Consider the following 13,570-nt stretch of genomic DNA (forward strand, 5'->3'; position numbering starts at 1 on the left):
TGAGAGCAGACTTGCAGCAGGGAAACCTGCTACCAAGCCCCCAAGACCTCAGCTGTGCAAAGGCTTTGCTTCAGAGCAGAGACATGCTGGAGTGGATGCCAGAGGGCAGTGTGAAGAAGAAATGAGGTGCCCAGAAAGAGAGCAAAGCCCGCTCTCCCCAAGGCCAGAGAGAAACAGAGCTCGGCATTGCAGTCTGAGCAGGAGAGGGGTTTGCTGTCTGTTGTGTGTCTGCAGCCCTGAGGGCCTGTGGTGGAGGTGAAGCTGATCTCAGGAAGGAAGAGATGATGTTGAAAATGTCTTTGGCATTGGACATCCTGTGATACCAGCATGATGAAAATCACTGGCCTGACCCACAATTGTGACATGAAGGGGATGGTTAAACGATGGGGGAGAGAAGAACGAGGAGAGTTTGAGAGGGAATGCACATGAGTGCATGAGACCGTGGTGTGATGTGCTTCATGTTCATGCACTGCCCTGCATCCACTGGAAAGAGAAGGGAACAACCTTGCGTGACTGCAGTGGTGCGATTCAGTCACTGGCCCAAAGGCACTGAATCTGTCTGAGATGCCCTGGGTGATGCCTGTCACACAGCTAGTTTGAATGGGGACGGGGTTCCTGTATAGGATCTTTGCTGTCCATGTCAGCTGTATGTAGTTGTGCTGCAGAGCCCTGGCATCTCATGTGATCAGGGTGAGCCCTGGCATCTCACCCCTGGCATCTCTACAGGCCTGTATTTGGATATTAAATTAAGATTCTGCTGCCCTGAATTAGGTTAGACAATTGGAGTGCAAGGGATGAACTTCACAAAACTGTCATTATACTCGAAGGATGTGTAGAAAATACAGTTGATGGTGATGAGAAACAGAAACAGAGCCCTCACTATGCCGCATGACTCCATCTGATCAGCTGAATACCTCTATAGGCAGCCCTGTACATAAGGAATAGAGGGGTCCTCAATTTGGGCATCTGCTGTCATTCCAGCTGGACAATTTAATTTCCCATCAGCCTCCAAGAAGATGCCCCCAGATGCTGCCCTGTCTCTATGAACTGCTCCATTAGAGCTTGCAGTCACCTGAGCATATCTTGGACTGCCTCCTGAACCCCAAATGTCACCAGGTGCTGGTGTCTGAACAGCTCACTCCTGGTCTCCATCTCCATTCTTACCATGGGAGCTGAGACAAGGAGCTCACTTGCAGGTGCCATTTTTATGCACACCTGAAGTGAGGCAAGAGGAATCCCACCTCCTGGGGGTTTGTGGTCTGCATGGGAGTGAGCTGAGTCCCCTTCCAGCCCCAGGACTACAGACCCAGGATGAGATGCCTCTGTGGACTCTGCTAAATCCCTTCCCTCAGCAGGGGTACAGGAGATCCCTACCAGTCACTGTGCAGGTGTCCTGTTGAATGATGGGACAAGGAAAAGTGATTATAGGACCTAAATCTGATTCTGGGAAGTGAAATGACAAAGATGGAAGGAAGTGTCTCCCCCCAGGTGAGGGAGGGAACATGAGTGCTGACTTCAGCCTGTTTCCCAGCAGGTTCCCCTGCAGCCCCAGGGACACCTGGAGGGAGGCCAGAGGGGGCAGAGAAAGTGCTGCCTTGGGCTGGTCCTCTGCTGCTGAGCTGGGCTGGGCTCCTGGGATGGAGGGAGCTCATGGCAAGCGGGCAGCGCTGCAGAGAGACAGCTCTGCCCAGGAGCAGCTCCTCTGCAAAGGGCAGCAGGGCTGAGGGCACTGCCTGCAGGTGCAGAGGGGAGGCGAGGGAAATAAGAGAGATGTTACAGGCTGTGTGGGATGAGATGATGCTGAGAGCTGACTGGAGGAGAAATCTTCACAGCTGTCTACGTGGTAAGTCTCTGGCAGCAGGGCAATGCACAGGAGTGTCTTGCAGGGCTCTCCTAGCCATGGCACATCATGCTGCAGATAGCAATTGGCAGGATGGCTCTCAGGGTTTCTTTGCTGTGGAGAAGGACATGCTCCAAAACAGGGATCCCCTGCCACACTGTCAGAGGACAGGACATGGCGGCTGCCTTCTCCTGGGGATGACTGCAGGGGTGTGCAGGCAGGGGTGCCCAGGGCTGTCCTTCAGAGCAGGGTCCTGGTTCCGCAGGGGGCTGAGTGATGGGGCAAGGACTCTGCCGCCTGCCAGGGTCAGCACTCAGCCTGCCCGGGGAGCTCCCCAGGGTGCTGTGGGGAGAAGCTATGTGTGGAAAAAGCGATCCCTGGCAGGGCAGGGCAGGGAATGGAAGGGAAGGGCAAGGCAGTGTCCTTCTGCTATCAAGAGTGTGCTTTGTGCATCAGGGCTGCTCACAGCTCCAGATCACCCACAGAGCAAATCCAGAAGGAATTTTAAAGAAGAAGGTTAAGGTGAGGGTTATTTGAAAGGGAAAGAGCCTGAGCTTTGAGTTTTCTACTCCTGGTTGGCTGGGTGATGAATGACAAATGCAAATTCATCTTTCAGGTTTGGGTGGGGATCTGAGACTCTTCAGCTGTTATGCTGACAGATGTAAAAGTCTCACAGAAGCATCATCAACTGCACCTTCCCTCTGCTTCAGCTCACAGAGAGCTCCAGCATCACCTGTGCAATCTCCCCATGAGTTTGCATCCCTTTGCAGAGAATCCCATTGATGCTGTTTGTTTCCTTCCCCTCCTGTCTATGCTTCCCTTGTTCTTCCCCTCAACTTGCTGGGGAGTGGGGTTTCAGCTGCAGCTCAGATGCTGACCCTGTGGGTCCCGTCATGCAGGTGGGAATTCCCTTTTCTCCACTCTGCCCTGTTTCTTTTGGGGGATAATATGCGAGTGGGAACATGCTGGAGGTCAAAGAGGTGCAAGCCCAAAGAAGCCAGGAAAAAGGCTGATGTACAGACCACGTCCCCTCACTGGGCACTAAGATGCAGGCAATCCTTTTGCCTCTCCCCAGGTACAGCTGTTCACTCCCAGTGCAGTAAAAATGCTCCTTTTGCTCCCAAAGAACAATCCCCTGGTAATCATATGATTATGAGTGGGTAACATCTGACCTACGCTGTGAGTAGGAAAGCTTAATCCTCACCCGCCCCACTGTAGGGCAGGAGTGTCTCCTCTGGAGCCCACAGCAGAGACCCTGCTCCTCCCTGTACACTCAACAAGCAAACAAAGGAGCTGTAGAAAAGGAGCTGAATGAACGTGCTCCCAAAGAATAAGACAATTTGAGCATTTCTGTGAGAAAAGTTGAGTTTTATTTCAGGATGTTTGTCCTAAGGTGTCAATGACCTCTCTTCCTTGGACAGGTCCCCATGGCCAGAGAGAGCAAATGTCCAACAGCAGCCCCACCACCCAGATCCTCCTCCTGCCATTTCTGGACACGCGGGAGCTGCAGCTCTTGCACTTCTGGCTCTTCCTGGGCATCTACCTGGCTGCCCTCCTCAGGAATGGCCTCATCATCACTGCCGTAGCCTGCGACCACCGCCTCCACACCCCCATGTACTTCCTCCTCCTCAACCTCTCCCTCCTCGACCTGGGCTCCATCTCCACCACTGTCCCCAAATCCATGGCCAATTCCCTGTGGGACACCAGGGCCATCTCCTACGCAGGATGTGCTGCCCAGGTCTTTCTCTTTCCCTTCTTGATGTCAGCAGAGTTTTATCTGCTCACCGTCATGGCCTATGACCGCTATGTTGCCATCTGCAGACCCCTGCACTACAGGACCATCCTGGGCAGCAGAGCTTGTGTCCACATGGCAGCAGCTGCCTGGGGCAGTGGGTTTCTCACTGCTGTGCTGCACACGGCCAATACACTGACAATCCCCCTCTGCCAAGGCAATGCCCTGGACCAGTTCTTCTGTGAAATCCCCCAGATCCTCAAGCTCTCCTGCTCACACTCCCACGTCAGGTATTTTGCAGTACTTGTGGTCAGTTTGTGTTTAGTGTTTGGCTGTTTTGTTTTCATTCTGCTGTCCTATGTGCAGATCTTCAGGACCGTATTGAGGATCCTCTCTGAGCAGTGTCGGCACAAAGCCTTTTCCACGTGCCTCCCTCACCTGGCCGTGGTCTCCCTGTTTATCACCACTGCCATGTTTGCCTGCCTGAAGCCCCCCTCCATCTCTTCCCCATCCCTGGATCTGGTGGTGGCCGTTCTGTACTCGTTGGTGCCTCCAGCAGTGAATCCCCTCATCTACAGCATGAGGAACCAGGAGCTGAAGGTGTCCATTAGGAAAGTGATTTCATGGATGCTTGTCAATATTGATAAACTTTCCATCACTCTCCACAAATGGTATCTAGTGTATCCCAGTGCAGGCCTGTACATTGTTTATGGTTTTATCCTTCTTTTTTTTCTTAGCAGTAACTGTATTGATATTTATGGTTATTAAGTCCCTACATAATCATTTGTGTTCAGCTCACTCTCCTGAGAAATGCACCCGTCTCTCTCTCCCTCTCACGTGAAGCCTGGATAAATGTTTTTCTAACACTGTTTCAGAGCTGACTCTCTCATAGCATCTCTGAAATAAAATGACATCTCCCCCATGCAGTTCCTCAAGGTTTGGCTGTTCTTCCACAGCTGAGGTCAAGGCCCAGGAATTTCACTCCAAAAGGGCCTGAGTAAAAAGCTCGTTGTCACCTGGGTAGCTGTTAGAGAACAAGGGTTGGATTTAGGACACGTGTTGTTGTCTGTTGACAGTGGAGATGGTGAACGGTCACTGAGATGCTGTCATACTGCGCTGTCCCAGTGTGTGACAGGGCAGAGGACATCCTCCAGGAGAGGAATCTGGAGCTGCCTGGAGAGCCCGCGACATACGCAGGGACCGCGGGTGCCTGGGGTGGTCACTGCCTGGAGCCTCTCTCACAAAGTGAGAGATTGCCCAAGGTGGAGTCATCCAAAGGGAAAGCACTAAATCCAGGTGTCTGCAAGGAAACAAAGATGGACACGGCCAACCCTACACAGACCAGCTCCAACAGGCAACAGCACCTTTACAGCCACCACACCACCAGCAGCACTTGCACAGCCGTGAGCAGCACAGCTGGCCCCATCCCGTTCCCCCTCTCAGGCTGCTCTGGTGTGCAGGTTGCATGAGTGCTCCGTACACTCCCGGCAGAACTTACCTGCAGGCTTACACACCCCCGCGGTCCCTCCAGTGTGGGCCTGGGCTTTGGGTCTGCCCAGAACCAGAGATACTACCTGCTTGGCAGTTCTAGCCCTGGGTCTCTCCAGATCCTGGTGTCCTCGTCCTCCTTGCTAGCCCCACTTAGAACTGACCAGCACAGCCCGTACATACATTCACGCGCTAACACACACACACCAGTGAGCCCACTCACACAGCAAACAGCCAGGAGCAGAGTTTAATAAATGGTGTAGTTTAACCCTGGTAGGCAGCTCAGCACCACACAGCTGCTCACTCACTGCCCCACAGCACAGTGGGGGAGAGGATTGGAAGGGTAAAAGTGAGAAAACTCATGGGTTGAGCTAAAGGCAGTTTAACAGGTACAGCAAAAGCCATGCGTGCAAGCAAAGGAAAATATGGAATTTATTCACTGCTTCCCATTGGCAGGCAGGTGTTCAGACATTTCTGGGCAAGCAGGGCTTCATGACACGTAACAGTGACTTGGGAAGACAAATTCCATAAATCTGAACATTCCACCTTTCCTCCTTCTTCCCCCCCAGCTTTTATTCCTGAGCGTGACATCCTATGGTCTGGGATATCCCTTTGGTCAGTTGGGGTCAGCTGTCCCAGCTGTGTCCCCTCCCAACTCCTTGTGCACCCCCAGCCTACTCGCTGGTGGGGCAGCGTGAGAAGCAGAAAAGGCCTTGGCGCTGTGCAAGCACTGCTCAGCAATGACTAAAACATTGGTGTGTTATCAACACTGTTTTCATCACAAATCTAAAACATAGCCCCATAACAGGTACTGTGAAGATAATTAACTCTACCCCAACTGAAACCAGTATCATAAGCAGGAGAGACCACGGTGATCAGGCAGAGGGTTTGGCCAGACCGGCACTGACCAGCCACCTCCCCATGGGCAGCTGGCCCCTTACAGCCCCCTCCTGCCCCCTCTTCCACAGGCTGCTTCTTCCACAATCCACCTTGATCCTTCCCTTTCTCTGCCCCAGTCTCCTCCCCAATTCATAACCCTCAGCAATTACTTGTTCCCCAATGGTCTCAGGTTTTCTCCATTTGTACCCAACTGTGATAGTTTGGATACCATTGCCTAGGTCCTCTGGGACTTCAATGGCATCACTGATGGCTTCCCCAGGCACTTACGTCCTTGAGTACCCAGAAGGTCCCCAATGCTCTCCTCTGTGCTGTTTGGCCACTCCTCAAGCCTGCAGCCACCTGCGAGACCCAGCCGGGACACACGGTGCTGCCCATACTTCTGGTCCCTTCTCACGCTCTTCTCTGTCACATCCTGCAGTTTCTCATGCCACCTCCCATAGTTTCCCATGGCATGTACAGGTGGCTTCACCCCAGGGCAGGGCCTCACCAGGGGCCCAGTCATCTGTCTGCAGGCATCCCATCTGGTGTCCTTGATGACCTCATGACGCCTGCCTGCTCCTGGGCAATCACATTGCTGTCATCAGGTGACCTCACAAGCAACAGCCCAACCACGTTGGCTTTGCCTACCTCTACCCCTCTGCACTGCCTGAGCTGTCATCTGTGTCGCTTTGGGGTTGTGATGCACTTGGTGATGTCACAGCATCGGCCTGCCTGCTGCAAGTCAGTCAGGTTACTGCAGTAGAAATGGCGTCTCAGTCCACCTCCCAGCCATGTCACCTTCACCTTCCTCTGCATCCCCCCTCTCCCAAGCTCTCAGCACTGCTGGGTGGGTTTTCCGACACTCCAGGCAACATCACGGCTCCTACCTCAGCACCTGGCCAATTGGGTTCTTTCCAAAGAAGTGACTTCAAAATCCACCTCCCAGCTACGATGCCTCTCCTTGCATCATCCGTTTCCAGGAACAGGAGCAGCCTCCCAGCCAACCTCCCAGAACCCTTCCCCTTTGCCTGCCTCTCCTCTCCCCTTTGCAGCGCTGTCGTTTCTGCTGGGCAGGCAGCAACGTGCTCCCCACGGGGACTGCAGAGCCCTGGTGGGACAGCTCGAGTGGTGGGAGGGCAGCCATGGATGGCAAGGGCTCCTCAGGAAGGCAGGCAGGTGTGTGAGGAGGTGGAGCTGAGCTCTGGGCAAAGGGGAGGCTGGCGTGCACAGAGCCTTGCCTTGGAGGAAGCCTCATGGTCACAGGTCCTCAGTTATGTGGCAAGTTGAACCACCCCCCAGTCTGCTGGGAGGGCACCAGGGCTGGGCACAAGTAACCCAGGAGATGCCTGGAGGGTGTGGAAGACTGCATCTTGACACACTAGACACTCGATGAGCTGATGAGGGCTGGTCTCTTCCTGACAGACAAGGTGGCTCTAGCTGGGGACGGAGTGACAAAGACAGTCTAAATACAGTAATTCCTCAGAACAAAGATTCTTCCTTTGAGAGTGCTGGTAGGAAATGTATTTTGCTGAGTAACTGGACACACCTACACATTTTTGATACATTTACCTATATATAAATAAAGGTTTTTCCATATACTTGCATAGATAGAAAAAACAGATTTGATGAGATTAGTGCAAATTTGGCCATCCAAAAAGAGGAGAACGTTTCCCCGAAGCTGTGTACCTTGCTTTCCTCCATCAGGCAAGAGTGGTCAACACCTCCAAGCGTGACTCACTCTGTGCCAAGAGTTAGAGGTGGAATGGACAGTCCAGGGCAGGGAGTGTTTTGGGGCCCTGGGCTCTATGCAAGACACAAAAATTATCCTTCTTAATGCTGTAGGCCTCAGTTAAAAAGCCTGCCTAAAATTCAGTGGTCTGTATAATTCTGTCCAAAGAGCCAACTCTTTAATTGTGTCTATTTTATAATGTCCTTTCTGTCTAAAACATTTCTTGCATGATTATGCCTTGTGGGAGGTGAACCTCATGGGTGGCAGCTTGTACTTGGCATACAGTTGAGGAGTGTGTTTTATTTGAATGGTGAATCTTAATCAGTTTTAATTTGTTTGTTCAAAAATAAGAAAACCCCTCTTTCCCTTTGTGCAACCAGTTCTCTAAGGAAAGCGGGTGGGAGCTGGTACGAAGGAGCTGTGCCATCCAGCTGCAGACTGCAGAGGAGAAGTCTGATGTAAGGAAAAGGGACACAAGTCCCATGTGGCTGATGAGAGAAATGGTGGGGTTGGGGAGGTGAGGAGCAAGGTTGTCCATACTGTGTCAGACCTCAAGGGACAGCTTCTCCTACCAGTGCAGACCTCCTTAGGAGAGACCCTGGATCAATATCAAACAGAGAATGCTTCTATTGTCTCTTCTCTAAATTGAAAAGTAATGAAATACACACTTTAAAATAAAAGATCATGTTTATTAGAAGTTCTTTGAAATCTTTCTCCAGCAGTGCACTAGTAAAACTCTCGAATTAACTGTACAAGACTAGAAGAATATTACAGGAAGGCGCACAGCTCTTTAGGGCTTGCTTTAGTTTAATGAGCTCCATGGGGCATTTGGTGCTGAGTCCTTGAACCTCAGGTACTGAGAGGAGATTGCACAAACCTCTCAAAGAGTCAACACCAAAAGCCAAACCCAAAGTACCTTGAAGCATTAATGAGCCCCACTGAGGGCCATTACTGACAAAGCCTCCCAAGGGACTCGTTAGAGCAGACACTTGGAGGCCATGATGACAGGTAGGCAAAGGCACTGTGCAGGCAGCTCAGATGCTGAGAAAACCCTGGCTTTGTTCTATGGAGCAGAAAGGCCAAGCTCTGACCCCCAGCCCCGGGGAAGGCAGACCCTGTCCTTCACACATTGCTCAGGGCTCTTCCTGGGGCAGTGGGATGTGGGGTGTGTGGTGCTGAGGGAAGGACAACGCTATGACAGTTCCCAGCCCTACTGGGGGTGTGCAAGGAGGCAGTGAGGCCCCAGTGCCTTAGGACAACATGGCTCCTCATAGGCCTTCGTGGCACAGACTATTGCTGTAACCAAAGGGACCAAGCCTTGGATTCTCTTGATGACTTCCAGCCTTGACAGCGCTCTTTGCCATCTCCACCACAGGTTGTCCTACGCTGTCCCACAGCTGCTTCTTTTGCCCTGCAGGCTGCAGACACCCATCTCGCTTCCTCACTTTGCTCTCACCCCAACATTTCCATACATTCACTGAAATCTGTCCCCCCCACACTCTGTTCCTTGAAACACAAAGACATGGACTGATCTCATACTCCTTCTGGAGGACTTCATGTACCACAGCACTACCCTTTGAGTGACATTTCTTCCTCCTCATGCCCTATCTCCACCTTCCAAGCTGCACTCTGCAGCAGGGTTTCCCTCTCCTGCTGTTTCCTACCTCCAAAGAGAGCTCCACCATCTGGGAAACAACCCTTCCAGCAGGCATCCCAACCCATCAGCCTTCTGCTGGCCTGTCACCTGACCACACACAAGTAACCTCACCATCATCTCCCAAGGCTGCCAGCCTTTCAGCATCTCGGATAGACACGACCAAGCTGCGTGCCTGCTGCTGTCCCATCCTGTACTCAGGCAGAAGAGACAGGACAACCAAAATGTAAGCCCCCTTCCTGGAGCGAGCCTAGGTCCTTCGGCAGAGGGGATCTCCCAGTCAATGTGCCAACCAGGTGCCTTCTGCTGGCCTGTCAGAGACCCTGGCAGATGTCAGCTTAAAAGCACATACCCCTGCCATGAGTCAAGGGCTGAGCTATCAGCTGTTTCAGCAAGAAGTGACCTCACAGTCCCTTTCCCAGGCACATTCCTGCTGTTGGCCTATCACCTCCAGAGGCAGAAGTGACCTCACAGCCCCCTTCACAGCCATTGGCTTCCTACTGGATTATGAGTTCCTGAGACACAACTGACCACGTGACACTGTACCCAACCATCACCCTCCTTGTGGCCCAGTACATGAGCAGATAAAAGTAAGCTTGTTTCATCACATTTATCTAATAGATTGCCTACCAACGCCTTGAGTGGAGAAACGTTCATCAGAAGAACTGCTATATTTATATTGGTGCATGTTATATCTCTACTTCTACCTTGCTGTTTTTCCTTCTTCCTCTGTCTATTTTGTCTTCAGAAAGATCTCCAAGGAAAGGATTCATTGAATCATAGAATAACTCAGGTTGGAAGAGACCCCTGAACATCATCCTGTCCGGCTGTCCTGCTCAAGGCAGCATTAACCAGATGAGGTCGCTCAAGGGCTCTGCCCAGTTTGGCATCATCCACAAAGCAGCTGTAAAGGCACTCCGTCACATTGTACAGGCAGTTAATAGAGACATTCAACAGCGTTGGCCCAAGTGCTTGCGCTGAGGGATGCCACTAGTAAGTTGCCTCCAGGAGGACTCTACCACTGGTGACATTTGGGCTTGATCCACCAGGCAACTTCATACCCACTACATCATCCATTCCTTCAGCCCAGATATCACCAATCTGGCTGTAAAGAGGCTATGGGAGACCATGACAAAACCTTTGCTAAAGTCCAGGTACAAAACATCCCCTTCGTTCCCTGACCCATACAGCTTCCACAGTCCCTTTCTTGTCCTACGAGTACCTGGAAATGGCTGCAGGAGTATTTTCCCATCACCTTCTCTGGCACTGAGGGGAGGTTGACCCGCCTGTAATTCTCCCAATCCTCCTTCTTGCCCTTCTTGAAGAAAGGTTTGATGTCTGCCTTTTCCAAGAACCCCAGAACCTCTCTGACTGCTCTGACACATTTGAGGGCACAATCCAGAAAGGGTGACGTGAGCAGACAGGAGCATTTGCAATGAGCCATTCCAAGGCGGGTGAGATGAATCTCACTGGGACAGTGGGGTTTGTTCCTGGAGTCACACACAGAAGTGGCAGGGCCCTGTGAGGTGTCCACATCTAAGCTGACCTCATGCACTCCTCATGCACACAGGGGTGTTCAGAGGCATGAGTCCTTCCCTTGCACAGGCAGAGGCAGTGCACTGCAGCAGGCATGGTGACTCTCTGGCCTCCTCTTGCCACTCCCAGAGACTGGGAGGCACCTCAGCCCTGCGGTGTATCGCCCTGCTCTGCATCACGGCATGAGGAATGGACGCAGGGACCTTGGTTCACAGAAGCACATCCCAGTGCTGCATTCAGGTGGTTGGTTTCCCAGGGGACGTTACTCTCAAGTGAATTGACCTCGAGGCACTGTCTGTCCCTCTGGCCTCCATGGCACCTCTAGGAATCGCTGATGGCATTTGTGCTCACTCGGGTTCATCTCCCCACACGCACACGATGTGCATGCTTAAGTCTCCTCTGAACAATGCAAACATGGACTTCTGACCTAGTCAGTCAGTGTCCTTCCATGGAAGGACAAACAACCTCTCTGAGCTGGGGTGAGAGGCCAGTGCTGGGAATGGTGGTTGCAAGGGGCTGGTCTGTGAGGATTGTCCTGGGGTACCTTGCCCAGGGTGTCCAGCAAACAAGGTCACAGACCAGACCCTGTTCTGCTGGTGCTTCAAGTCTGTCCCTGGAGGCCTGGCTGTGCAAGGGACACTGCTGCGTGCCCCCACCCTGCACACTCACACACTTCAGCTGTTCACTGGTGTTTTCCTCAACAGGGCACTTTCTTGAGCACATTCTTGACAGCAACTTTGAAAGAAGACCTAAGCCTTCAGGCACTGCCCTCAGGAGATCACCTTTCTTTATGGAAACGCTGTTATGGAGGCCAGCCCTGTCACAGAAGTGCCCATTGCCTGTCCCTGTCTGCGGTCACAGGACTACTACGCAGCAGGACAGTGACCAAGCTGCCAGAGCGCTCAGGCCTGACACCAACACAAGGGATCAGAAAGAGAGTGTGGAAGCGGAAAGAGAAGAGCCCTGGAAGAGCAAGCGCTGCTGCTTCCTGGCAGTGCTGCCATGCCGGGATTATTGTCCCCTCCAAATCTGCACACAGAAACTGTTCCTGCAGCTCCAAAATGGCCTTGGAGGAAGAATCTCAGGGGAAAAAAAAAAATCACTGAAGGGCCCTTTATTTTGTTTCAACACACAGAAGGCACAGCTCCTCATTTACACAGCCACTCGGTCAGAAAAGAAAAGCAGACGGTGAATTTGAACGGGGATGACAACATTCTCACAAGTAAAAAACCACCACAAACAACAAAAAATAAAGAAGACAGGCTGGGCCTGCAATGAGTTACGTTATAACTGCTATGCAGAAGTTTGTTGCTTCAGAAAAACACTCATAATCAGTTTCCACACTGCATCCTTGAGCTCCTGGTTCCTCATGCTGTAGATGAGGGGGTTGAATGCTGGAGGAACCACTGAGTACAGAACTGCAATCCCCAGGTCCAGGGATGGAGAGGAGATGGATGGAGGCTTCAGGTAGGCAAATGTGCCAGTGCTGATAAACAGAGAGACCACAACCAGGTGAGGGAGGCACGTGGAAAAGGCTTTATGCCGTCCCTGCTCAGAGGGGATCCTCAGCACGGCCATGAAGATCTGCACATAGGACAGCACAATGAAAACAAAGCATCCAAAATAAAGAAAACTGCTAACCATAAGAAGCCCAACTTCCCTGAGGTAGGAGTCTGAGCAGGAGAGCTTGAGGATCTGGGGGATTTCACAGAAGAACTGGTCCACGGCATTGCCATGGCAGAGGGGTAGTGAAAATGTATTGGCCGTGTGCAGCACAGCATAGAAGAAACAACTGCTCCAGGCAGCTGCTGCCATGTGGACACAAGCTCTGCTGCCCAGGAGGGTCCCGTAGTGCAGGGGTTTGCAGATGGCAATGTAGCGGTCGTAGGCCATGATGGTGAGGACAGAAAACTCTGCACCAAAGAAGAATACAAAGAAGACCTGTGCAGCACATCCCGAGTAGGAGATGGCCCTGGTGTCCCACAGGGAACTGGCCATGGATTTGGGGACAGTGGTGGAGATGGAGCCCAGGTCAAGAACAGAGAGGTTGAGGAGGAAGAAGTACATGGGGGTGTGGAGGCGGTGGTCGCAGGCTATGGTAGTGATGATGAGGCCATTGCCCAGGAGGGCAGCCAGGTAGATGCCCAGGAAGAGCCAGATGTGCAAGAGCTGCAGCTCCCGCGTGTCTGCAAATTCCAGGAGAAGGAAGTGGGTGATGGAGCTGCTGTTGGACATCTGCTGCCTCTGGTCATGGGGCATTGCCATAGGAGACAAAGACAGTGACAAGTTAGGGGAGACTTCTCTGACCAAAATCAAAGCCATTTCCCATAGACCCTCCCCTTGTTACACACAGACACCCTTTTCTTTTTCTAGGAGACCTTCCTTCAGCTCTGTGCCTGCAGCTCTCGTTGGTGCTGGCCATGTGAGTGACGAAGAGCAGGGCATCTGCCCAAGGGCTCTTGATAAGTCAGCCCCACTCTGCAGAAGTGGGTAGGGTCAGGGACCAGTCCCGGTGTTCAACTTTGTCCTGTGAAACCACTGCTAACGCAGAAGGGCCTGTCAGCATCTGCACTCCCAATGCTAAGGAACGGGAATGATAAAGGCAGTTTAAGAGTTCTACGGTTTTTTACAGCTGCCCCCCCCACCTCCCCTGGCGAGTATTCTTGTATGTCAGAAACCCTCAGCATTTCTGCTGTCCTCAGGGAGAACAGA

The 13,570-nt window shown here is 52.2% G+C and overlaps 2 protein-coding genes across 2 annotated transcripts; one reads left to right on the forward strand and one right to left on the reverse strand.

Moving 5' to 3' along the window:
• The first annotated feature begins 3,284 nt into the window (after positions 1-3,284).
• On the forward strand, positions 3,285-4,340 carry LOC140645830 (olfactory receptor 14C36-like). Its single transcript, XM_072849295.1, has one exon. The coding sequence runs from the start codon at positions 3,285-3,287 to the stop codon at positions 4,338-4,340; it is 1,056 nt and encodes a 351-aa protein (XP_072705396.1).
• Positions 4,341-12,151: 7,811 nt separating this feature from the next.
• On the reverse strand, positions 12,152-13,180 carry LOC140645831 (olfactory receptor 14I1-like). The gene has a single exon (XM_072849296.1). The coding sequence runs from the start codon at positions 13,178-13,180 to the stop codon at positions 12,152-12,154; it is 1,029 nt and encodes a 342-aa protein (XP_072705397.1).
• Positions 13,181-13,570: the final 390 nt, after the last annotated feature.

This window comes from Ciconia boyciana, unplaced genomic scaffold, assembly GCF_034638445.1.
Source record: "Ciconia boyciana unplaced genomic scaffold, ASM3463844v1 HiC_scaffold_39, whole genome shotgun sequence".
Taxonomy (NCBI): Eukaryota; Metazoa; Chordata; class Aves; order Ciconiiformes; family Ciconiidae; genus Ciconia; species Ciconia boyciana.

Bases quoted from the DNA above. Each gene is read 5' to 3' on its own strand.
- LOC140645830 (XM_072849295.1), top strand. From the start codon at position 3,285: ATGTCCAACAGCAGCCCCACCACCCAGATCCTCCTCCTGCCATTTCTG.
- LOC140645831 (XM_072849296.1), bottom strand. From the start codon at position 13,180: ATGGCTTTGATTTTGGTCAGAGAAGTCTCCCCTAACTTGTCACTGTCT.